The sequence below is a fragment of the Perognathus longimembris genome, chromosome 4 (genome assembly GCF_023159225.1).
Source record: "Perognathus longimembris pacificus isolate PPM17 chromosome 4, ASM2315922v1, whole genome shotgun sequence".
NCBI lineage: Eukaryota > Metazoa > Chordata > Mammalia > Rodentia > Heteromyidae > Perognathus > Perognathus longimembris.
Genome location: NC_063164.1, coordinates 27834998 through 27859463, shown reverse-complemented (window position 1 = coordinate 27859463; position 24466 = coordinate 27834998). Strand labels below are relative to the sequence as shown.

At 35.9% G+C, this 24466-nt stretch overlaps 1 protein-coding gene across 5 annotated transcripts in view; it reads left to right on the top strand.

The window, feature by feature from the left end:
• Positions 1-24466, top strand: part of Nbeal1 (neurobeachin like 1) — a 151281-nt gene that overhangs the window by 20425 nt on the left and 106390 nt on the right. For all 5 annotated transcript variants that reach the window (XM_048344930.1, XM_048344927.1, XM_048344926.1 and 2 more), the window contains exons 4-8: positions 8430-8591; positions 12947-13028; positions 13623-13750; positions 17248-17330; positions 22400-22485. In XM_048344930.1, the coding sequence (XP_048200887.1) occupies positions 8430-8591; positions 12947-13028; positions 13623-13750; positions 17248-17330; positions 22400-22485 (541 nt within the window). The remainder of the gene's footprint in view (positions 1-8429; positions 8592-12946; positions 13029-13622; positions 13751-17247; positions 17331-22399; positions 22486-24466) is intronic.

Genomic DNA, 24466 nt, shown 5'->3' with positions numbered 1-24466 from the left:
AGTTCAGGATCTGCGTGCTGTCCTTGAACTTTTATGCTCAAAGCTAGCACTCTATCACTTGATCCATAGCTCTACTTCTGGTTCTTTTGGTAGTTAATTGGAGATAAAACTCTCATGATCTTTCCAACCTGTGCTGGTTTTGAACTGCAGTACTCAGAGTATCCTGAGTAGCCAGGATTACAGATGTGAGTCACTGATGCCCAGCTAAAGCTGACTTCTTGAGACTGATGCTTAGCTTCCATGACATGCAGTTCATTCTGCTAACCCTAGCTGTTACTAGTGTTACTAGGTGGTTGAGATGTTCAAGATGTTCCTTAGTTCTTGAGTCCCTGGGGTGATGAAAGAACAATGAAAAGTACAAAGATAGTTAAGAATGATTTATTAGCACGGTGTAAGTACATCTTTAGACGTGAGGCAGCTAGTTCATGTAAGGATTAACTTCCTGGAAGTTGTCAGGGTTTGGAATGTTGTGCAATAGATTGAGGTTACTAGGTAGCAGAAAACTAGACCTGCCCCTTGTGGCCCCTCTCCAAAAGGCTTGACAACTGCATATTGGCTGCCTGGTGTGGGAACACAGATGCCTGTGCATCTGTTCTTCATAAGTTAGTGTTTCCAGTAAAAATCAGATGTCATGGTTTCTCTCATATGTGGTAGCTGGATCTAACTGAACATGATAACTTATACAGGGCTCTGTTGACATACAAACTGACTAAAGAATACACATAGGTAAGGAACCCACAGGTGTAACTCTTCTGACATCTAAAGTACTCTTTATCAAAACAAGTTCCAGGAAATGGAAACATGTTTTTTTCTTTTTAATGTTTTTGGGAGAACATAAAGTTGACACAGGAATAGAAGGAGGAAGGTAAGCAAATGTAGTCATTGTATTCAGTATACATTATGTAAAAAGTGAACTATGCAACTTATGGGCAGGGATGGGAGGGGCAAAATGGGGGTAAGTGAAGGAAGGGGTGACATTGTTCAAGAAGCATTGTGCTTATTACCTTCCTTATGGAATTGTAACTCCTTTTACAGTAATAAATTTTAAAGTCACATGTCATTATTTGAGTACCTAGCCTTAACATGGGGTCCATGCTCCATAAAAAAGATATAGGGCCATTATCTCAATGGTGTGAGTCATCTGTGGGTTTAGAAGAGTCTTAAAGCCTTCTCATTCCTGCTCATGTATACCTAGCTACTTGCACTAATATTAGCTACCCTCTCTCACAACTTAAGATCAATAATCATCCATAAAACTATACTCACTTCATATATCAGTGACAGTGTTACTGGCTGCTCACATTACTTACCACATGAGTATAAATTCATGGTTCTTATGCCCCCCTCTTTTTCAGTAATTATGTAGACTTGATATGAATTCACTATACTAATAGTTTTACTTTAAAGAATATACATGTGACAAGCATTAGAAGGATTATGGAGGCAGAACTTCTGTTTCATTTTCCTATGAAAGACACATTACCCTCCCTTGAACAGTAGTGTGTTCACCAGTTGGGAGGCTGTTCAAGCTTTGGGTGTGCAGTTTTTTTTTGTGGGGGGAAGGCAGTCGTGGGCCTTGGACTCAGGGCCTGAGCACTGTCCCTGGCTTCTTCTTGCTCAAGGAAAGCACTCTACCACTTGAGCCACAGCGCCACTTCTGGCCATTTTCTCTATATGTGGTGCTGGGGAATCCAACCCAGGGCTTCATGTATATGAGGCAAGCACTCTTGCCACTAGGCCATATTCCCAGCCCTAGGTGTGCAGTTTTATTGAAAACATATTATATCACTTACTGTGTGGTTGAGTTCTGTCTCCAGTCTTTCTCCAGAATGTTGGGGAGTAAGTTTGAAAGTTCCAACACTCACATGATTTCTTTATCTTTTAAAATTTTCATTAGCATGTTTTAAGTGTACCAAATAATGGATTTCGTTGTCATTTTTGGATTGTGAGACTGGCATCTCTGTTGACCTATTTCCAAGTCACTTCATTTGCATAAACCCAGGAGTAGCCTAAAAGGGCCTGTTATAGATAACAAAAGAAATTCCTGTCACTCAGGAAGTTTGTATTTTTTTTTTTTAATGCTCTGTACTAGGAACTGGAACAAAGGGCAGTTTTTATTTATATAATAATAGCTACTACTACTACTACTATTATTATTTTCATTGTCACTAGAGCTTGCTGGGCAGATACTCTACTGTTTGAACCATGCATCCAGCCATTTTTTTTCTTGCATTGTTCTTTAAATAGGGTCTTGAGTTTATGCCTGGCCTGGCCTGGATAAATATCCTACTATTTATGCTTTCCAGGTATCTGGGATGACAAGCTCATACCACTGCAACCAGCTTCTTTTTTAATTGGTTGAGATGGAATCTTGATATCTTTTTTTACCAGGCTGTCTTGGAACCCTAATCCTGACCTTTGCCTCCCTGAGGATTATAGGTGTGAGCCAGCTCACCTAGCTCTGGTACTGACTTGGGGGAAGAGGAAATAAGATCAAAGTCCATGGTGAAAATAATCTGTGCAAAAAGGGTTGAGTGACTAAAGTGTTAGAGCACCTGCCTAGCAAGTATGAGGCCATAAGTTCGAATTTTAGTGCTGCCAAAAATAAAAATAAATTATTAAATAGGGAAAAATTTAAATTCTGTAAAACATTACAGAATTTTCACATAGTGCAAGTCTTTCCTCCATTTCTCTATCCCCTATTAAGTTCCCAGTTGTTAAGTAAGAGCAGTTGCTTGGTGCAAAAAGGAGAAATGAAGAGAGGCATTTATGTAGCTGCAAAAGGAGCTCCAGTTCTAGACATGTTGAAGGGAAAAAGAGAGACTAGCTCGTGATTGATGATGGGAAAGAGTATCTGGAGAACTAAAAATCTCCAAGGAAAAAAGTGTTGGTACCACAGTTCGGAGATGGGTTAGACAGTGTAGTAAGAGTGGAGTCTGGAGGATTCAGTAGGGGGCAAATGGTGTGCCATGCATGCTCTGTTGAGGGATTTGATTTGTTCTTTTGCTATGAAAGGTAAGAATGCTACTAAATTTTTTTCATGTGAAGTGTCTGGATTGTTTTTACTTTTTAAGTCACTTAGGAAGCATTAGGGCGGTTGGACTGAAAAGAGTTGAGACTAAAGGCAAGAAGCCCAAATAAGAGGTAAATTATGATAATTTAGATAAGAAACCATTAGAGCTTTGGACCAAAATGAGGAATTCAAAACAGGATAACATTGTGTTAAGATGCCTTGACATATTTATGTATATTGGGGGTCGGGAGGAAGATAGTTTTAAGAAAGAGTAGTACTTTATAAAGTCACAGTTTTAGGTATCTCATTAGGATATTATATTATTTACAATACATTTATAAAAGTAAAAAGCTTACCAAAGAAATTTTGCACACTTAGATGGAGGAGTTAAATTGTAATCCCCTGTACAGTGTTTTGAAGTTCAGAAAAAAATAATAATTTTTTTTTTTTTTTGGCCAGTCCTGGGGCTTAGACTCAGGGCCTGAGCACTGTCCCTGGCTTCTTCTTGCTCAAGGCTAGCACTCTGCCACTTGAGCCATAGCGCCACTTCTAGCCATTTTCTGTATATGTGGTGCTGGGGAATCGAACCTAGGGCCTCATGTATACGAGGCAAGCTCTCTTGCCACTAGGCCATATCCCCAACCCCAAAATAGTAATTTTTTGAGAGTAGAAAGCAAGTATTACAGCAAGCTACATTAAAAAAAAACAAACCTTTGTATTGACTTCTACTAGTAAAAGTATTTTTGTAGTTTGTGCTTAGATGTTCTTTTAATGACTTATACTTCAAGTCATGGCCTTAGGGATGTATGGAGTTAGGATTTAGGCTTTTGAGTGAATGCTTTTGAAGTTTCTAAGGCAGAGTTGTTATCATACATTTTAAATGCCTTTTCTGTGAAAGATCATTTTCAAAAATATTATGTAACTTATATGTTTACCATATACTGTATCAGCTCTGTGATAGTTGGTTTATTTGAAATTTTGGTAGTTGGTTTATTTAAAATTGTTTTAGGTGGGCATGGTGGGGCATGTCTATTACCTCATATACAGGAAGTGAGATTGGATGCTCAGTTTTCAGGGCTAGTGTGAGAAAAGTTTGAGGGAATCTGTCTCAATAACAAGCTGAACATTGTAATCTCAATTACTAATTACAATATGAAAGCAGCTCTGAAGGCAGAAGATTGAGATTGGACTCAGGCAAGAGTGTAAGACAATTATCTGAAAAACAAGCTAAAAGCAATAGGAAAGTGCTTGCCTAGCCAGCTTGAGCCCCTTGAGTTCAATCCCCAGTACCACCTCAAAAAAACAAATCCACAAAAATTCATATTTTAATCAAAATACTAAATAATGTCTTTAGATGTTATTAATAGAAAACACTCAAAATTTCAAGCAAGACCATATATATTTGCATGACATTGTATGAAATTTGTCACCTTTCCATATCAGAGCTGGGGACCAGTGGCTCTCACCTGTAAATCCTAGACACTCTAGAGGCTGAGACCTAATTGAAGTATGAAGTTAGTACAAGGAGAAAAGTAAATTTCTAATTAAATGAAAAAATACTGGGAGAAATCTGGTTCAACTGACTGAGTGCTAGCTGTGAGCATGAAAGCTGAGTTAGAACATTGGACTCTTGAGTTCAAACCCCAGTACTGGAACAAAATAAAATAGAATTTCTACCTTAGGGAATGAAGGGCAAAGGTTGTTTTTGCCAATTAAAGACTTGAACAAACCTTAAGCTAGGATTCTTCCTGAGACACAATTACTTGCAGCTCCTAATAATAGATACCCAATAACCAAACACAGTAGTGGAACTGATTTTTGGTTGGGAAGGTATAGCCAAAGAATCTGTAGAATTTTGGGCACTGAAGTTCTAGATGTAGGAAGGTATTTCCAAGTTCTTAAATACTCGTCACGTTAGAATCATGGCCAAAGTTTTCACCTTTATATACAAAGGCCTCTCTATCGAAGCCCCAATTTTATAGCTAGTTGAAAAAATGAGAAGAATGAATATATGAGCTTATTATGCCTATTTAGTTTTAAAATGTGCAAATACAGAACATTTCTTACAGACAAAAGACAAAAGGAAATATTCCTTTAAATAGTTATTTTGGAATATTGGAAAATTTTTCTTTAGCGTACAGCTGAGTTGTTTACTCATCGTCTTTTTTCCCCTCTTTTCCTCCCCTCCCTTCTTTTGCCTTTCTCTATTATCCTTTTTCCTTTTTCTTTTCTTTCTCAGTTATCCTTTTTTTTCTGACAGTCTTATTATATGACATAAACTAGCCTTGAATTTGCTGTTTTATCAGGTGGCATTAAACCCTTGATCCTCCTGTTTCAGGCCTCTGAGTGATGGGATTAAAGACATGTATCATGAACATATATACATTTTACTCTGATTTTTCTAAGAACCTAATTTTGATGCCTCAACAGGAGAGAAATATATATAAAAATGAGAGACTTTCTGGTATTGTTTATAAATAGGAGTGAATGAAAGAGTCTGAAGCTACAAGTGAATGAATTCCTAACCTAAAATAGAACTTGGCAATTCCGTACTGTTGTTATGGAACTTGGTACTTTAGAATTTAATTAAAACTATTTTCTTAATTTATGTTTTAGGATAGTTCAGAAGAAAGCTAGTTATTTTATACATTTGTGTATATTAATTATATCTGCAGTGAATCAAATAGCCTTATACTCAGTGTAAAAACCCTGCTAATATCTCACATTACATATCTGAAGAGACTACTATAAAATATAATTACTACATAATCATAATGGATTTTTAGAATATTTTCTTGAGGTATGGGTGTTTTTCATAGAGAGAACCAATATACAGTGGCTTATGGAAAGATTCTTAGGTTTCAGAAATAGTATGTTTAAGACATACTATTTTACATACATATTTTAATAATTTTTATGTGTTTCCATAGCAAAAAATAACTTTCACTTTTTGTCCGAGCCCTGTAGAATAGGGGAAATATAAAAATGTTATAGATTAAGGAACTTTAGAGATGAGATGACCAGATGAATTAGTAGCCCAGTTTCTAGGCTTTGACTCTGAGTATATGTTTTTGTTGTGAGAGACAACAAAGGAGACACCAGAGAAGCCATTCGTATTTGGTGCTTTTTTTTTTTCTTTTGAAGAACCATGTAGTTTTCTTACACAGAACTCACTTGTCACAGAATATTGCTATAGTACTTAAAAATCAATTATTGATGCTCATGCCTGTGGAATCTGCATTCACCTTTTGATCTTCTTTTGGTGATTATCTTTTCTCCTTCTGAAGACATTGAGAAATCTATAAGGCAGACTATTAGTGTTTCAGAAGCAAATGACAAATATTAAGTAGATACTAAGCAATCCATTCTTAACTCAATTAAAATGACTTGTTTTAGAAATAGTAGTCATATACTTGTATATTGAAAGTGAATTAGTTATATTCTGTCACACTATAAATGAATTTATTTATATTCTGCATTTTCACTAAAAATAGGGCAGTTGAAAATATTAGTTATTGTCTCCTTTGAAATAAGACTTTCCATACTCTAATACTATATAGTTATGAATCATCTAAATGTGCAGGTAAGAAAGAAGCCACAGACCACAAACTAGGGCACACTAAAGCCACCAGCACAACCATGTTCATTGCAGCATTGTTTACCATAGCTAAGAGATGGAATCAACCCGCATGCCCCCCAGTGGACAAATTGATTAAAAAAATGTGATATATACAGTATACACAATGAAATTCTGCACTTCTATCAGAAAGAATGACATTGCCCCATTTGTAACAAAATGGAAAGACTTGGAAACAAATTATACCAAGTGAAGTAAGGCAGATCCAAAGAAACATAAGCTGTATGTTTTCCCTCATTTGTAATAATTAGAATGTGCCTATGAATCTACAAGTAAACCCAATGGATAGTAAAAGACAAATAATTACACTTGGACATGATTAATTAAACAGCACTTTATTTTTTTTCAATTTTTTATTATCAAACTGATGTACAGAGAGGTAACAGTTTCATACATTAGGCATTGGATACATTTCTTGTACTGTTTGTTACCTTGTCCCTCATACCCTCCTCCCTCCTCCCCCTTTCCCTTTCCCCCCCTGAGGTGTTCAGTTCACTTACACCAAACAGTTTTGCAAGTATTGCTTTTGTAGTTGTCTTTTTTTTTTTTTAACCCTGTGTCTCTCAATTTTGGTATTCCCTTTCAATTTCCTAGTTCTAATACCAGTATACACGGTTTCCAATATACTCAGATAAGATTACAGAGATAGTGTAGGTACAACCACAGGAAGGTGATACAAGAACATCATCAATAATAGAAGCTACAGATACACATGGGTCATTGAAAGTAGTTACAACTGTGATATAACAATTGTTTCCATAACATGGAGTTCATTTCACTTAGCATCATCTTATGTGTTCATTAAACAGCACTTTAAACATTCACACAGTCAGATCAAGGAAAGATATACGTAGGAGAGGATCACAAGGGCTCAGTGGCTATGTGCATCCAATCATATAAAAATGATGCTTACTGAAATGAACTCTAAGAAATGGAAATGAGATTTTTTTTTATTGTACTGTTGTGTGTCTTTATATAAGTTTATCTGATGGGGAGGGGGGAAAGGGAAGCACGGAAAAACTATGGGACAAAGGGTGAACCAATTCAGCAGTGATATTTCCTAAACACTGTTGAATATGAACTATATAATTTGGGTGAGAATGAGGGAGGGGGTTACACTGTTTAAAAGGAAATGGACCCATTACCTGACCTATGTAACTACAAGCCCACTGTACTTCACCTTTACAATAAAGTTTTTAAAAAACGAAACAAGCCATAGATTGTCTGGATAGAACAAAAAAGTTTCTTTAAGATTTGGTATGAACATGCAGTTCATTTAAGTGACAGAGATCTTCTTTCAATATTTCAACACTTTTTAATGCTAAGCAAAATGAACTCTATGTTATAGAAATAAGTGGTATATCATTGTTGTAGTTAATTTCAACACGCCATGTGAAACCGTACCTTTTTTTTCTCTCGTATTCTCTTCCTGTGGTTTTACTTCTGCTATTACTGTTACTGATCTTAGTACCCTGGATACTGTATATATGTGTATTGGAACTAGGGAAGGGAAAGGGAATACCAAAATCGAGAGACAAAGGATAAAAGACAAACCATTACAATAGTGATACTTACAAAACCAATTGGTGTAAACCAATTGTACAACTCATGGAGGGGGAGGGAACTGGGGAGGGTGGAGATGGGGGAAAATGAGGGAGGAGGAAACATGTTAGATAAGAAATGTACTTGCCTTATATATGAAACTGTAACCCCTCTGTACTTCACTTTGACAATAAAGAAGAAAAAAATTTCAACACTTTTATTTACTTTACATTATAGGGTAGATGATATGCCTCCAGGAATATCTCTGCTTCCTGATAATATTCTTCAGGTTCTGAGGATCCAGCTACTACAGTGTGTTCAGAAAACAGCTGATGGTTTAGAGGAACAACAACAAGCCTTGTCAATTTTACTTGTCAAGTTCTTCATTATTCTTTGCAGGTATCTGGTATAAAAGTAATTATTTGTTCAAAAATGATTATTGCCATAGCAATACACATTGTTTACTTATAATGCTCGTTTTTATGGAGTGTGTTCACCCTTTGTGGTTGGCATGTTGTTTGTTGATATATTGGAAAATCTTTTAATCAGTACATCAAATTATAGAGATACTCAGCCAAAACTTTTTTTTTTTTTGGCCAGTCCTGGGCTTGGACTCAGGGCCTAAGCACTGTCCCTGGCTTCTTTTTGCTCAAGGCTAGCACTCTGCCACTTGAGCCACAGCGCCACTTCTGGCCATTTTCTGTATATGTGGTGCTGGGGAATTGAACCCAGGGCCTCATGTATAGGAGGCAAGCACTCTTGCCACTAGGCCATATCCCCAGCCCAGCCAAAACTTTTTTATTTTTTTTGGCCAGTCCTGGGCCTTGAACTCAGGGCCTGAGCACTGTCCCTGGCTTCTTCCCGCTCAAGGCTAGCACTCTGCCACTTGAGCCACAGCGCCGCTTCTGGCCGTTTTCTGTATATGTGGTGCTGGGGAATCGAACCTAGGGCCTCGTGTATCCGAGGCAGGCACTCTTGCCACTAGGCTATATCCCCAGCCCAAGCCAAAACTTTTTAATGTGATTCTAGAATAAAGACAGTAATAGGAGTTTTGGCTTCTGTAAGAAATAATTACACTGGTAGAGTGCTAGCTTTGAGCTGAAGAGCTCAGGGACAGTGCCAGAATTCAAACCCCATGACTGACCCCCCCCCCAAAAAAAAAATCCATATTAAGTCACACACAGGATTTGAAAACTTGCTTTAGAAGCCAGGCACTGATGGCTTCTAGCTATTTAGGAGGCTGAAATCTGAAGATTATGGCTTGAAGCCAGCCAGGGCAGAAAAGTTAATGAGGTTCTTATTTCCAATAAAACACACAGAAAAAGCTGGAAGTGGCCCTGTGGCTTAAGTGGTAGAGCACTAGCCTTGGGCAAACAAAGCTCTGGGACAGTACACAGGCCCTGAGTTCAAGCCCCAGGACCTGCAAAAAAAGAAAGAAAGAAAACTTGTGTTAGGCGCATAATATGCCTCTTGAAATCTGTTATTTGTAGGAAACCACATCTATAATATACACTGCTTTAGAAATACAATTAGTAGCTGAATAGCATCCTGATTTACCTTTCAGTCATGATTTCCTTAGTTATTTATTGCCTTTGATTACAGAAGTTTTGGAATGAGTGAATAGTTGCTCAAACATTTTATCTGCAGGAACCCTAGACATATGTCTGTTTTCATGTTCATCCTTATCCTTAAACTATAGGTGGATAAACATAAAAATTACAAAGGCAGAATGGAACAGCTTTACTTGAGATTTCTGGATTGTAAATTTGCTACATTTTCTTTTGTTAACTACCTACTGTGTTTTACCAAACTAAAACATTCTTTAGTTTTTACTTTTTTTTTTTTTTTTTCCAGTCCTGGGGCTTGGACTCAGGGCCTGAGCACCGTCCCTGGCTTCTTTTTTGCTCAAGGCTAGCACTCTGCCACTTGAGCCACAGCGCCACTTCTGGCCATTTTCTGTATATGTGGTGCTGGGGAATTGAACCCAGGGCCTCATGTATATGAGGCAAGCACTCTTGCCACTAGGCCATATCCCCAGCCCCATTCCTTAGTTTTTAATTTAATTTTTATTTTTATTAATCTTAAATAGTTGGGCAGAGCAGTTTTGATTCAGCATGTCAATTTGTGAGTATAGTGCATTTTGATCAATGTTATTCCTAATAGCTTTAACATAATTGTTTTAAATTCAGTATGTTTTATGGTTGATAACAGAATGAAGCATAGGAATGCTCACCTTTATTTCATTTTTTTGTTGCAATTTTTTTTAGTAGTAGATAGTCTTTGATGATAAATAGTGTTCAGTAGCCACTAGTCACAGAACTTAGGTCAATTTCCAGAGACTTTACCTCAGTTTTCAAGCTACTTTTAAAAGTTTTACTTGTCTTTCTTCCTTCAGCAAGGTGGTTTGAGCTCAGGACCTTGCATTCTACTCCTTGAGCCACAACCCACATGTTCAGAGATGTTTACATTAATATGAAACCTATGAAGTACAAAGAATTTCTATATATCTCCTCTCCCATTCCTTGGTTATTACCATTATGCATTAGTGCAGTACATTTGTTAGAATGGATCAATATCCTTAAAGGTTATTGAAGGAGGAAACAGTATCAACTACAACCTGTAGTATATGTCACTGCTACTGTTTGTGCTGTACAGTTCTGTGGATTTTGGCAAATGCTTTAGTAAACTTTACAGTGTTCACTAGGGTTCACCATTTGTGTTATACAGTTACCTGGTCATGACAAATGAATATTGTCATGTGGGCAACATTATGGTATAATTCAGAATAGTTCACCTTCCTAAAACTGGCCTGTGTTCCATCTATTCACATGTCCTGCCATCCTATCCTCTGCACCGATCTCTGGGAAATAGTAATCCTTGTATGTATAGCTTTTCCATTTCTAGAATGTCATGTATTTGGAATCATGCAGTATACAGCTTTTAGATTCTTCACATATGCATTCTTCTATGTCTTTTATTGTGGCTTGAGAGCACAATTCTTTTTGATTACTAAAGATTTCACTTATAGGTACACAAGTTTATTTATTCATATATTGGAGGATGTCTTGGATGCTTCCAATTTTTGACATGTTATGAAACATGTGAGGGTTTCACATGGAGCATAATAGCTGTTTCATATGGTAAGAAGTTTGTGTCAGAAACTGCCACTTCATTGGCTGTAGGCATATTTACATTCCCACTGGCAGTGCATGAGAGTTCCTCCTGCTCTCCATCTTTTCAAATGATGCTACCTGTGTTATTTACTTTTTTTAGTACTGTGGTTTGAACTCAGTACTGTATACTTGCTAGGCAAGCACTCTCTATCTTTTACTGTCTTGGACCACAGTCCTATTACTTCCACTTCTGGTTTAGCTGAGATTAAAGCTGCGTGCTACCATAACCAGTCCATGTAGTAGTTACTTGTATCATTTCTTTTTTAAATTTTTGCCAGTCCTGTGGCTTGAACTCAGGGTCTGGGTGCTGTTCCTGAGCTCTTTTGATCTAGGCTCCTGCTCTACCATCTTGAGCCACAGCACCACTTCTGGTTTTCTGGGGGTTAATTGGAGATAAGAATCTCATGGATTTTTCTGCCTGGGCTGACTTTCAACCACAATCCTTAGATCTCAGCTTCCTGAGTAGCTACAATTACAGAAGTGAGACACAACCACTTAGTAGAGATTTTTTTTTTGTTTGTGTACTTCTACTTTATTTTATTTTATTTTTTTTCTCAAATTGAGATTTTTTTTTTAATTAAACACCAAGAACTTATTGGCCTTCAACAGGATGTAATACTATGTGCTCTCACAATGTATAGAGATGGTACATCTATCACAGATTTAATACATTTGAGAAAATATAACATAAATCTAAAAAAGGAATTACAATTCATAAGGCAAAATGAAACTGTAAAAGTATATGTGTGGCATATGAGAATACTATTTATAAATACTAAGCCATATGAGTCCATATGGGGGAAACTTCTAAGGAAATAATTTAGATCTAAGTGATTGCTTGCTTATATTTGGGTTTCAAGACCATTGGTGATTTTTTTTCCTATTTATACTGTAGAAAAATTAGAAAATGAAATTTTCTGTAAGTAAAATATATAGAAATTTAATATGTAATATATAAAATAGTAATTGTTTCCTTTTTTATAATAGAAATTTAATTTATTATATAAATTAGAGAAAATTAGAAATGTATAGGAAAAATTAGATTAAAAAAATTTTTTTTGCCAGTCCTGGAACTTGAACTCAGGGCCTGGGTGCAGTCCCTGAGCATCTTTGCGCTCAAGGCTAGTACTCTACCACTTGAGCCACAGTGCCACTCCTGGATTTTCCTGAGTAGCTTATTGTAGATAAGAGTCTCACAGACTTTTCTGCTGGGCTGGCTTCGAACTGTGATCCTCAGATTTTAGCCTCCTGAATAGCTAGGATTATAGGAGTGAGCCACCAGTGCCTGGCTTAGAATTTTTTTCTTAGTTTTCTAAAGTGGTATATGCAAATCTTTTAAGTCTGAGATCATATGATCTTGTGAAATACTTTATATCATCAGTTTTTTATATATAGTGGTGAAGTGGTGCTTAAGGTGTATTTCATATTTTTAGTAGAAAAGATTATATAGCAATATTGATTTTATGCTATAATAAATATATATGTATTTTGCTTGCCAACATATTCTCAGAATGTAAGTAGAACACATGAACATGCATTTTGTTCACCATTTGTATAAAATACAATATTTTTTCCTTATAGAAATCTTTCAAATGTAGAAGAAATTGGGACTTGCTCTTATATTAACCATGTCATCACCATGACAACACTCTACATTCAGCAAGTAGGTGTGAACTAATATATTCCTTTTTGTTGCTTTATTAAGGCCAAGTTTTCCTATAGCTAATAACATAATTAAATGTTTTCATAAAATGTACTTGAAAAAAGAATTAAAATTATCATTGGGTAATCTATGTTTCAAAAATGTTATACATATTGTTTAAAGAAAGGCAAGTTGCTAATAATATATTCTATTATTTAAATTTTTTTCTTACATTAGTTATATAAAGGGAGATTATATTACTACTTATCCACGCATGTTTATAATATGTTTTGATCAATGTTGCTTTAATTTAAATGTTAAAGTGTTTTATACATAATTTTTAAGTCATAGTTTGTGATTTTATGTGTTTATGTGTATATATGTATGTACATATGACACATATTACCAAATTTCTTGCTGAAAATACTTTTCTCTAAAGACATTTGGCTGTTTTAAATGACTCTAGAAAAAATTTAAAACTTGAGAAAGTATATCCAATCCTTTGGATTAAACATGTCATTCAGATTCAAAGGGGAAATTAAGCTTATTTGAATAAAGATAATTTATTGTTAGATGATGAATAAATCATGTCTTTATGTTTAACTTTATTCTTAGTTAAAAAGCAAACAAAAGGAGAAGGAAATGGCAGATCAGACATCTATTGAAGAATTTGTGATCCATGCATTGGCATTTTGTGAAAGTTTATATGATCCATATAGGAATTGGAGACATAGAATTTCAGGGTATGTTTTATAAGTCATCATAATCATTTAAAATCTGAATGCCATATGTGTTTCTTTAAAGAGTATCTTCTCTATAAAGCAACTGGAAAGATATGTATAACACTTAAAGGTTTAACTGAAGTAGAGAATTATGTTGGAGGTAATAAATGGTAAATGCTCTTGGGGCTGGGGATATAGCCTAGTGGCAAGAGTGCCTGCCTCGGATACACGAGGCCCTAGGTTCGATTCCCCAGCACCACATATACAGAAAACAGCCAGAAGCGGCGCTGTGGCTCAAGTGGCAGAGTGCTAGCCTTGAGCGGGAAGAAGCCAGGGACAGTGCTCAGGCCCTGAGTCCAAGGCCCAGGACTGGCCAAAAAAAAAAAAAAAAAAATGGTAAATGCTCCTTTCAGATATTTTGAACATTAGTGAATACTGATAATTTGATTTGGGCTTTTTTTTTTTTTTTTGTCAGTTGTGGGGCTTGAACTCAGGGCCTGTTGCACTGTCCCTAAGCTTTTTTACTCAAGGCTAGTGCTCTACCACTTTGAGCCACAGCACCACTTCCAAATGTTAACAGCTGTTTGATAATTTGATAAGAGGCGTTAAAAGCACAGATATTAATATCAAATAAAGTCCAGATATCTTTCAAGAGATGTTCCCATGTATGTATTATTTAGCATACTTTAGTATATATATAGCTTTGTGGTAGTGAGCATGTGAAGCCTTTGATTTATCTCCAGCACTCTCAGACTCACAAAAAACCTCACAAATTGTATATTTGAAAGTCCTTTTAGCAATGTTTTGCCTATTTGAAAAATTTAGAAGTGTTGTTTATTCATTTAGGCACTGGAGATTGAATCTTTCTCTTACAATTTTTTGAAGCATGTATTAGTAGAAAACAAAAAAGCACACTAGCTATTTTTTAAACATATATAATTTCTTATATTTATTTAAAAAATATATTGTCTGGAGTATATTGAATAGATACTAGAGACCTGTAAAAGAAAATGGAGCTGGCTATGAGTGGCTCATGTTTGTAATTCTAGCTACTCGGGAGACTGAGATATGAGGATGCTGGTTTGAAGCCAGCTGGGGGCAGATAAATCCTTGAGATTCTTATTGCCAAATAACCAGCGGGAACTGGAAGTATGGCTTAAATGGACATCACTAGCTATGACTGCAAAAAGTCAAGTGAGAGCATGAGGCCGTAAATTTGAGCCATAGTACCAGCGGACAAAAGGAAAATGGGACCCCAAGATAATGCAGAGATCATGAGTTCAGGAAGGCTACTTTTCTTGAAGCTGTGGGAACAAAGGGAATAGATTGGAGAATATCAATGTTTGGAGAAGTCCTGTAACACTGGGGCTTAACTGTGTGAGGAAGGAGCATTGCTTTGCTGGTGTTGATATGGCTGATTGGTTGGGAAGCAGGATTATCTGGGACTGCTAAAAGTACCAGAGGCTTATGCCTATAATTCTTGCCACACAGGAGGCTGAGACTGAGGCTCACAGTTCAAAGCCAGTCCAGGCAGGAAAGTCTGCGAAACTCTTATCTCCAATTACAGAAAAAGCTGGAAGTGGAGCTAGTGCTCAAGTCATAGAGCATTAGCTGTAAGCAAAAGGAACTCAGACAAAGCACCCAGGCCCAGAGTTTAGGCCCCAGGATCAAGCAAAAAAAAAATAAATAAATAAAATAAATAAATTAATTAATTAAAAACTGACATTTCATTACTAGGTGGTTTTTATAGGCTTTCTAGATTTTCTAGGGTAGTATATCTTCACTTTGAATAAGCTTCCACTAGATGATAGGGATGAGCTGAGAATAAAGAAAACCTATATAGACCATGTAACAATACACTTTCTAGGTCCTATGCCATAATATATTTTATTGAAATAATACATTTGGTGAGGGAATTTGGAAAGATGTTGGCAAAAGATATAAAATTTCACTTAGGAATGAGTTCCAAATATCTAGTTGCACAACATAGGACTATAGTTAATAACAATATACATTTGAAAGTTGCTAATGAATAGTTTTTGTTGTTTTACCACAAAAAAGTGTAAGAGATAATGCATTTTTTAGTTTGATTTAGTCATTGTTATATACATATTTCAAATGATTGTATTGTACATTACAAAGATACGTTTCTGACAAATATATATCCATTAGTTAAGGCAAGAAGTATGAAATAGAAATAATGGAAACATGGACCCTAGTTACTAAATATACCAGTCTTCTCTATGTATTTTAACATTTACTTTATACCTTGAGAAATACCATTATACCTGTATTAGTTGGGTTTCTCCGGAGAAAAAGAATCAATATGAAGTGTAGTATTCCTGTATATGGACCAGGAGTAGGGAGATATTTGAATTGTTATTAGGAACTGATTCACAGAATTATGGAAGCTGACAAGTCCAAATATGAAATACTGGTTAGCAGGCTTGAGACCCAGGTCTGAAGTGTAGCAGGGGATGCCAGAGGTACAGATGGAGCATTGACGTAACATTCTGCTAGAGAGTTCTCCCATGTGTAGGAGGCCAGTCTTTTTGTTTCTCTTCAGACTTTAAACTGACTGGATGATCCTGCCTATATTATGGAAGAAAATAAATTTCATCTGAAGTACATGAATTTACCAGTTAATCATTTAAAAAATTTTGGTGTGTGTGTGTGTGTGTTGGTCCTGGTGCTTGAACTCAAGGCCTGGGCTCTGACCCTGAGCTTTTTGTTCAAGGCTAGCACCCTACCACTTGAACTATAGTTCCACTTCTAGCTTTTTGGTGGTTAATTAGAGATATGAGTGTCACAGATGTTCCTGCCCAGACTGTGATCCTTAGATCTCCTGAGTAACTAGAATTACAGGTATGAGCCACTGAAGCCTGGCAGTTGACTTTTTTGTTGTTGTTTGTGGTCATAGAGCTTGAAATCAGGGCTGGGGACTGTCCTCGAGCTCTTCTGCTCAAGGTTAGTACTGTACCACTTTGACCCACAGCTTATGCAACTTGTACAAAGGTGTAGAAAACATCCATCATAATTATTGATATTTTCATTAGAAGTAATCCTCGCTCATACTGATCCATGTCCTTAAGATGGAAAAAGCTAATGATATAGACTGGCTGTGTCCATAAAAAAAACCTAATGAAGGAACAGAGGTATCAGATTTGTCAGACACTTTATTTGTATTATTACAATAAGGTACTCACTCTAGCTGTTAATTTAGCAGTACTGCTGAACAAATTGTTCTATAGATTAGTTTTAGGGTTGTTTTATTGTCCTTTTCCAGTTATTGGAGACTATACCTGGCTATCCTGATGTATAATTTAAAAGAAGTTCCTTAATTGGGAAGAATTTAAGTTCATTCCTTTTGTTTCCTTTTCAAGATTATGCTAATTCTGGAGATATATTGTTTAATATGTAAATCAAATTAAAACATTAAATTTGTTTATGGTTATTTTATAAATGTGCCATCTCTACTTACACGTTATAATTTGTTATCAACTTCTTTTTAATGATAGACGAATCCTTGGTTCTGTGGAAAAGAGCAGACAGAAATATAAGCCAGCTTCTCTCACAGTGGAGTTTGTTCCTTTCTTTTACCGTAAGTAACATACTAATTCATTTTACTTTGATTTTCATTTTATTCTGATTATTCTCTTTTCCTTGCTCTCTATCCTGACTTTAATTCAGCTTTGTGAGTTGATGAGATAAAAGTTGTTTAAGAAAATGTCACTGGAGTAGTTGATTCATTCATATTTGGCTCTCATTGTGTTTGGTTATGATTGATTTACTCTGTATTTTTCTTTTTTCCCCCAGTCCTGGGGCTTGAACTTAGGGCCTGGGCACTGTACCTGAGCTTTTTTTTGCTCAAGGATAGCACTCTACCACTTGAGCCAAAGCTCCACTTCCAGCCTTTTCTGTTTATGTGGTACTAAGTAATCAAACCCAGGGCTTCATGCATGAGAGACAAGCACTCCACCACTAAGCCACATTCCCAGCCCTACACTGTATTTTTCTGAGCAGAATTTTTTTTGGATGGGTTGAATATTTTGATGATGGTTATATAACTTAGAACTTTAGAATTTTTATAAAAATAGCAATCTTGTTTAGATCTGTAGTAGAGCATATATTAGCATGAAGAAGTCCTTGAAGAAGTCCTTGGGTTTGATCTTTAGCCTCTTCACTCCCCCCCCCAAAAAAAAACCAACAAAAAACCCAACCTCAAGAAACCAAATCAAATAAATATAACAACCAGAAACATTGCCACTCTGCATGTGATTATTCTGTTTTAAGAATACAGAAAATCTATCAGAATAAAAGGAAACACTGTATATGTTTCTTTTTCTTTCTTTTTTTTTTTTTGCCAGTCCTGGGCCTTGGACTCAGGGCCTGCGCACTGTCCCTGGCTTCTTTGTTGCACGAGGCTAGCACTCTGCCACTTGAGCCACAGCACTACCTCTGGCCATTTTCTATATATGTGGTGCTGGGGAATCTAACCTAGGGCTTCATGTATACGAGCCAAGCACTCTTGCCACTAGGCCATATTCCCAGCCCTATGTTTCTTTTAATATGTTTCTTTTAATATCTGTTGCCTATTCAGATATATCAGATCTTAACATTTTGCCATTTTCACTTTTGTTCTTTTTTATTTTATTGTGAAATAAAAGAAGATAGAAATAGTAATTTCTTTTCTTAGTGAAGAGGATTACAGTGTCCAGTGTACATGAGTTCTAATCATACTCCCATGTCTATAATAAGCTGGGCTTGGAACTGGTGTCACTTAGAAGATATGGGACCAAGGTGTTTCTGTATGACTGGAGTTTTTTTTTTTTATAGCTATCCACAGGAGCTGTTCTTTGGTTTGTCAAGTGAAATTATTACACTAGATTTGTGAGCATGGGAGCTATCAAAATACATTAATAAGGGGCTGGGGATATAGCCTAGTGGCAAGAGTGCCTGCCTCGGATACACGAGGCCCTAGGTTCGATTCCCCAGCACCACATATACAGAAAAAACGGCCAGAAGCGGCGCTGTGGCTCACGTGGCAGAGTGCTAGCCTTGAGCGGGAAGAAGCCAGGGACAGTGCTCAGGCCCTGAGTCCAAGGCCCAGGACAAAAAAAAAAAAAAAAAAAAAAAACATTAATAGGATAGACGTAGAATACACATTCTCATTTTGAAAGAAGTTAAAAGGAAGAAAGGTGACAGGTTTCAGGCAAGTCTAAAACCTGGCAAGACAACAAATTTCATTAGACTTTATAGCTTGATTATAATATTCTACTTTATTTTAGTATTCTGCCCTCTAGTTCCACCCCCCGCCCCCTCCCTTTAGGACTTCTCACCTTCTTATAGTTTCCTCACCTTTTACAATTTTCTCCTATTTATGCTTTTCTGTTTCCCAAGCTTCCAACTTTAAACATGTATTACTTATAGAATTAGAAAAACAATTTTTAAATCATTAAACAAAACAAAAACCTCTTAAAAGTTGAAGTATTTTCTCTATCAAGTCTTTTCAGCTTCCCCTTCCCTTCACACCAACACATATAAATCACTGGAGGCCTTAGCTTTTTGGTATTTATTTTCTTTTTCTTTTTTTCTTAAAAAAAAACTTATTAATTCAAGTTACTTCAAACTCAGCCAGTGGAAATAAATAAACCTAGTAACCCTACAAACCCAGAGGTCCCAGGAATTGAATTTAGATTTCAAGGTATTGGACTGTTTTCTAATACATTTCTTCTTGCACTGGGACTTAAGCTGCTCCAACATCACTGGTCCTGAACCAGGACCACATAAACCACTTGTTCCATGTCCTATGTCCTTCCACACATGTCCACTGTACCAGTTAAGCACCTGGTCCTGTCATGACTCCCATCCCAGGCAGGTAAAACTCTCCAGGGCAGTCTAGTACTCTTTTTGTTAGTGGTATTCCTTGCATTTCAGAAGGGCATTCTCACTCATTCTTTCTCTGAAAGCTCTGTCCACATTGCTGTCAGTACAGTCCCACCCCCAGACACTGTGGGTCATCATGACCCACTGAAATCTGAGAAGTGGCCTCAACTTTTGAAACCTGGGAGGAGGAAACTGCCTCTTGGCCTTGTGGTTGTGTGATGGCCTTCTTGATCTCTGAATAGCCTTCAGAGTCATTCTGTTATCTTACCTTTTGAAAAATAATATTTATTCACAACTTACTTTAGTGCGATCCTATGGAATGTAAGAAGTTTAGCAATTTTATCTGCTTCATTCCCTTTCATTTTTTCGGTCCTCTTTATATTTTTTTCTGGTTTTATGATCCAGTCTTTATTTCTGCCCTCTACTGAGATAGCTAAGGAAGTTCAGGAATTAGACCTCAGATGATTCATCAAATGTTTTTGCAGTCAGTCTTTAGTGTTTTCTTCAAAACTGGCTTTCTAAAGTTTTACAATTTGGGTAGAGTGAAATTTAAAACATCTTCAAATTCTGATTGTCTTTTGCTTAATTTCTTCCTGAGTTTATTTTTATACTTACACATTTTTCTATAGTCAAAAGAGATCAGGTTGCTTAGAAATGGTCTGAACCAACTATCCATTTCATCAATTGTAAGTTTTGCTTTCCATAAACCACTAGGAATGGTTTGCCAATTTATAACAAGGATAGCATTTTCTCCAGTTTTTAGTAACCTGTTACTAATTTCTACTTGAAATTTTACCAGAATTGCCCTGAGGTCCTACTTATAGAAAAATACTTAAAAATCCTTATAGTCTCTACACATTACCCAATTCAGAGACATTTATTCAATTTTAGGTATTTATTACCTCTACTTCTCTGTACTGAAATCTGTTTCAGTCTTCTCAGGCTGATGTAACAAAATACCATATCTTGGTGCCTTAATGTTAGTCTAATTAGGAAACTTAGCACAATCTTCTTTCCCTCTCTTTTCTGTGAAAGTTGATCTAAAATTACTATTATAATTTCCTTAATATTCTCCAGCAAAGCTGTCAGGTGCTAGAGTTTCATTTGTAGTTTTAATTTAATTGTGGGGCCCATTTCCATAGAAGGCTATTCAGATTTTTTTCTTCTGTCCCTGTAATTTGTGTCTTTCAAAGAATTTATGGTTTTCACTTATATTGTCAACTTTATGAGCATAAAGTTGTTTATATGTTTATTATCTTTTCCAGTCTATGGGTGTTGGATTGATGTTCTTTCATTCCTGAAAATTTTCTTTCTTTTTTTCTTAATTAGTGTAGCCAGAAGTTTTAAAATTATATTGATCTTTTCAGTGAAAAATCGCTTGACCTACTTTCTATGTTTATTAATTTCCTTTTTCATTAAAATCTAATTTTCACTTCCCTTTTACTTTGTTTCTCCTACAGTTTCGCTTTTATGAGAGCTTTGATCTTTAAATAAAGACCAAAGACTTTTTGTAGTACGTACAGTGAAAGTTATGGAGCTTTGCTTTTGTTATTGTTTTTGTTTGGCACTACTGGAATTTGAACTTAGTGCCTCTCATTTGCTAAGCAGGTAAATACTTGAACCATGTCCCCAGTCCTAAGGAATTGTACGGTGCCTTTTTTTTGTTTTTCAAATAAAGCAGTTGTTTTAGTTTTGTTTTACATATTTTAATATGCTTTTTGAAATTTTCATTTGGTTTAAAATATTTTCCAGTTTTTCATCTTTTTGTATCTTTTCTTTTGTTGTGCCTGTCCTTGGGCTTGAACTCAGGCCTGAGCACATTTTTTTGCTCAAAGCTGGTGCTGTACCACTTGAGCCACACTTCTACTTCCAGATTTTTTGGTGATTAATTGGAGAAAAGAATCTTAGGGACTTTACTGCTTGGGCTGGCTTTGAACCAAGATCCCCATAGTGGAATTATTATCAAAAGAAAGGGGAAAAAAGCATTATAGTTGTTAGAAGGAATCTGGTTAAAGAAATGTACATCATTGCAGTGATATGCACTTTCTGGCCATGAAAATGAATAAATCAACTATGTCTGTTAAGATGTAATAATATCCAGAAAGTAGTAAGTTAAATATAAAAAGCTATAATTCAGTACAGTTAGCCCTCCATAGTATAGTTAGCCCTCCATACCTATACATACCACACCTGCAGGTTCAAGTAACTAGTTTGAAAATACACAGGAAAAAAAAAACTTGTATCTTTGCTGAGCATGTACTAAGTTTTCTTATCATTTTCTAAATAATATATCAACTACTTATATAGCATTTATATTGCATTGAGTAGTCATGAGATGGGAGGATGTACTTAGACTATGTATAAATTTGGTGCCATTTTATATAAGGAACTTGAGCATACATAGGTTTTAGTATACAACAGTGAGCATCCTGGAAGCAATCATCTGCATATATTGAGAAAGGATTGAATATACAAACTTATTTTTTAAAGGTAGATTACTATGGTAAATTGATGAAGAAGTTAGAAATAGATTTCCTATTAAGTTGGAGCAGGCCTTTTCTATGCAGTATTTATTGTATGAGATCATAAATAAAGTTCCTAAAATGTTTCTAACTTATAACTTCTCTTTTCCTTTCTTTCCTATGACAAGATATTAATTTTGCCTTTTGATGCATCTTTTGCTTTATTACAAATGATTCTGCGTGTTTCTGTTTGACAGAGTCTATAGATGATGCATGTTGTTGAAAGAAATCTTATTTATTTATTTGTATATTAAATTCACAGAATGTTTTCAGGAAAGTGAACATCTCAAGGAAAGTCTTAAGTGTTGCTTATTGCATCTCTTTGGAGCCATTGTAGCTGGTGGGCAGGTAAGAACAGTGTTGAAAGTTAATATACAATTTATAGTTAACAGTACAAAAAGGGTTTTATGGATTATATAATGAATTCTTTTTCTTATTATAACTCTATGAATCATATAAATATTAAACTTTTTTCTTTATTTTCAAAGTGTGGTACAGAGGGGCTACAGATTGAATCATATAAATATTTTTGAGTGTACATTTTATTTAAAGTGAAACTTCTTCCAGAAAAATCTGGTAGGCAAATAAGTAATAATACTGACAATAAAATTACTGGATACATATCTAGATTTATTGAGGTTTGGGATCATAAATTCATATTTGTGTCATTTTCAGCTGCTAGATTTTAATTTAAGGTAAGAGAAAGTCAGTTCTAAGAATTGTCTTGATGACATCAAATTCTAGCAGTTTGATTTCCAAAGTCATGTTAATTTAGCCATTTTTCTGCTCACTTATAATTACTAAATGCATTTATGCAACTTTTTGTTGTTGATGGTGGTGGTTGTGGAGTTTGAACTCAAGGCCTGGGTGCTGTCTGTGAGCTCTTTTGCTCAAGACTAATAATGCTGTACCACTTTGAGTCACAGTTCCACTTTTGGTTTTCTGGTAGCTAACTAGAGATAAGAGTCTCTGCGGCTTTCTTGTTTGGGTTCTCTTTAAACTGAGATCCTCACATCTAAGCCTACTAATTTAATTCTTAGGCTTATTCCAATCATTGCATCTGACTTCTAGGCTGGAACAAGGTGACAGAGTCAAAGACAAAGTGTCCTCCCCTTCTTTTCTGTGAGATCATATACTCTTCATAGTTTTTGGTCATGTGTTCTCAAGCAAAACTATGTTACATGGTTATTCTTTCTACAAAGGAGGAGAGTGGTAAGGTTTTGGTTAGTAGTGAGGAAGAGGAAGACATAGCAGTAACTGTCAAAGTATGTTAAATTCTTTTATATGTTAATTTATTACATGAGAAGTGGACCTGGCATGGTGGCGTACAAGCCTATAATCATAGGCACTGAGGATGTGGAGACTGAAAGGTTTTTGAGACTTGTATCTTAACCATTGGCTATGTGTAGTGGTGCAAGCTTGTCATCCTAATGACAAAAAGGAAGCATAAATAGGAGGATTGCAGTATACAATAGCCTGGGCAATAGATGAAGCCTTCTTTCAAAAATAACCTATGCGACGAAGGACTGATGGAGAGAACTGGTAGGGCATCTGAGTAATTACTTCAGAAAAAATGCTCTATTCTTGGTAAAAGAGAGCCCTGTTAACATTAATCTTTCTAGTCTTTGTGAAAAAAATCATTTGTGTATATATAGTCAATTATCTAAATTCCTTTATATTGATTCCATTACCCAAGAAGTAAACTTCTGACTTGGATATAAATATAACTATAGTCAGTGTCTGATTACAAGAATTTTGAGTCTCCTTCAGTACATAAAACATAAAATAAATTGGGCTTCTATATCTATTTGACTTTCAAACTAACTTTTCAGTCCATAAGTCTTCTGGAGCTTCATTATCCTGGACACTAACAATAACCTCTCTCTATTCAAGAAGGGACTGGGCTGGGCACCAGTGGTTCACACCTGTAATCCACACTACTTGAGGAGGCTGAGACCTGAGGATTGCAGTTCTAAGCCAGCTGCCAGAAAAGTCCCCATGCGACTCCAATTAGCCACTCAAAAATTGGAAGTGGTGCTGTGGCTTAAATGGTAGAGTGCTAGCCTTGAGCAGAAAAAGGTTCATGGGCAGCTGCCAGATCTTGAGTTCAAGCTCCACAACTGGGGAAAGAGAGAGAAGGAGACAGACAGACAGACAGACACTGGGATCCAAGATAACAAGATGGAGAATCATGACTGATTTTTCACCAGTCAATAGCAATACAATCTCCATTTTCATTTACATATACTAATTCGTATTCATGATAATGAAGAAATAATAGCTATAGGAAAACACAAAACTTTGAAGAAAGAAAATGAAGACATTAGAA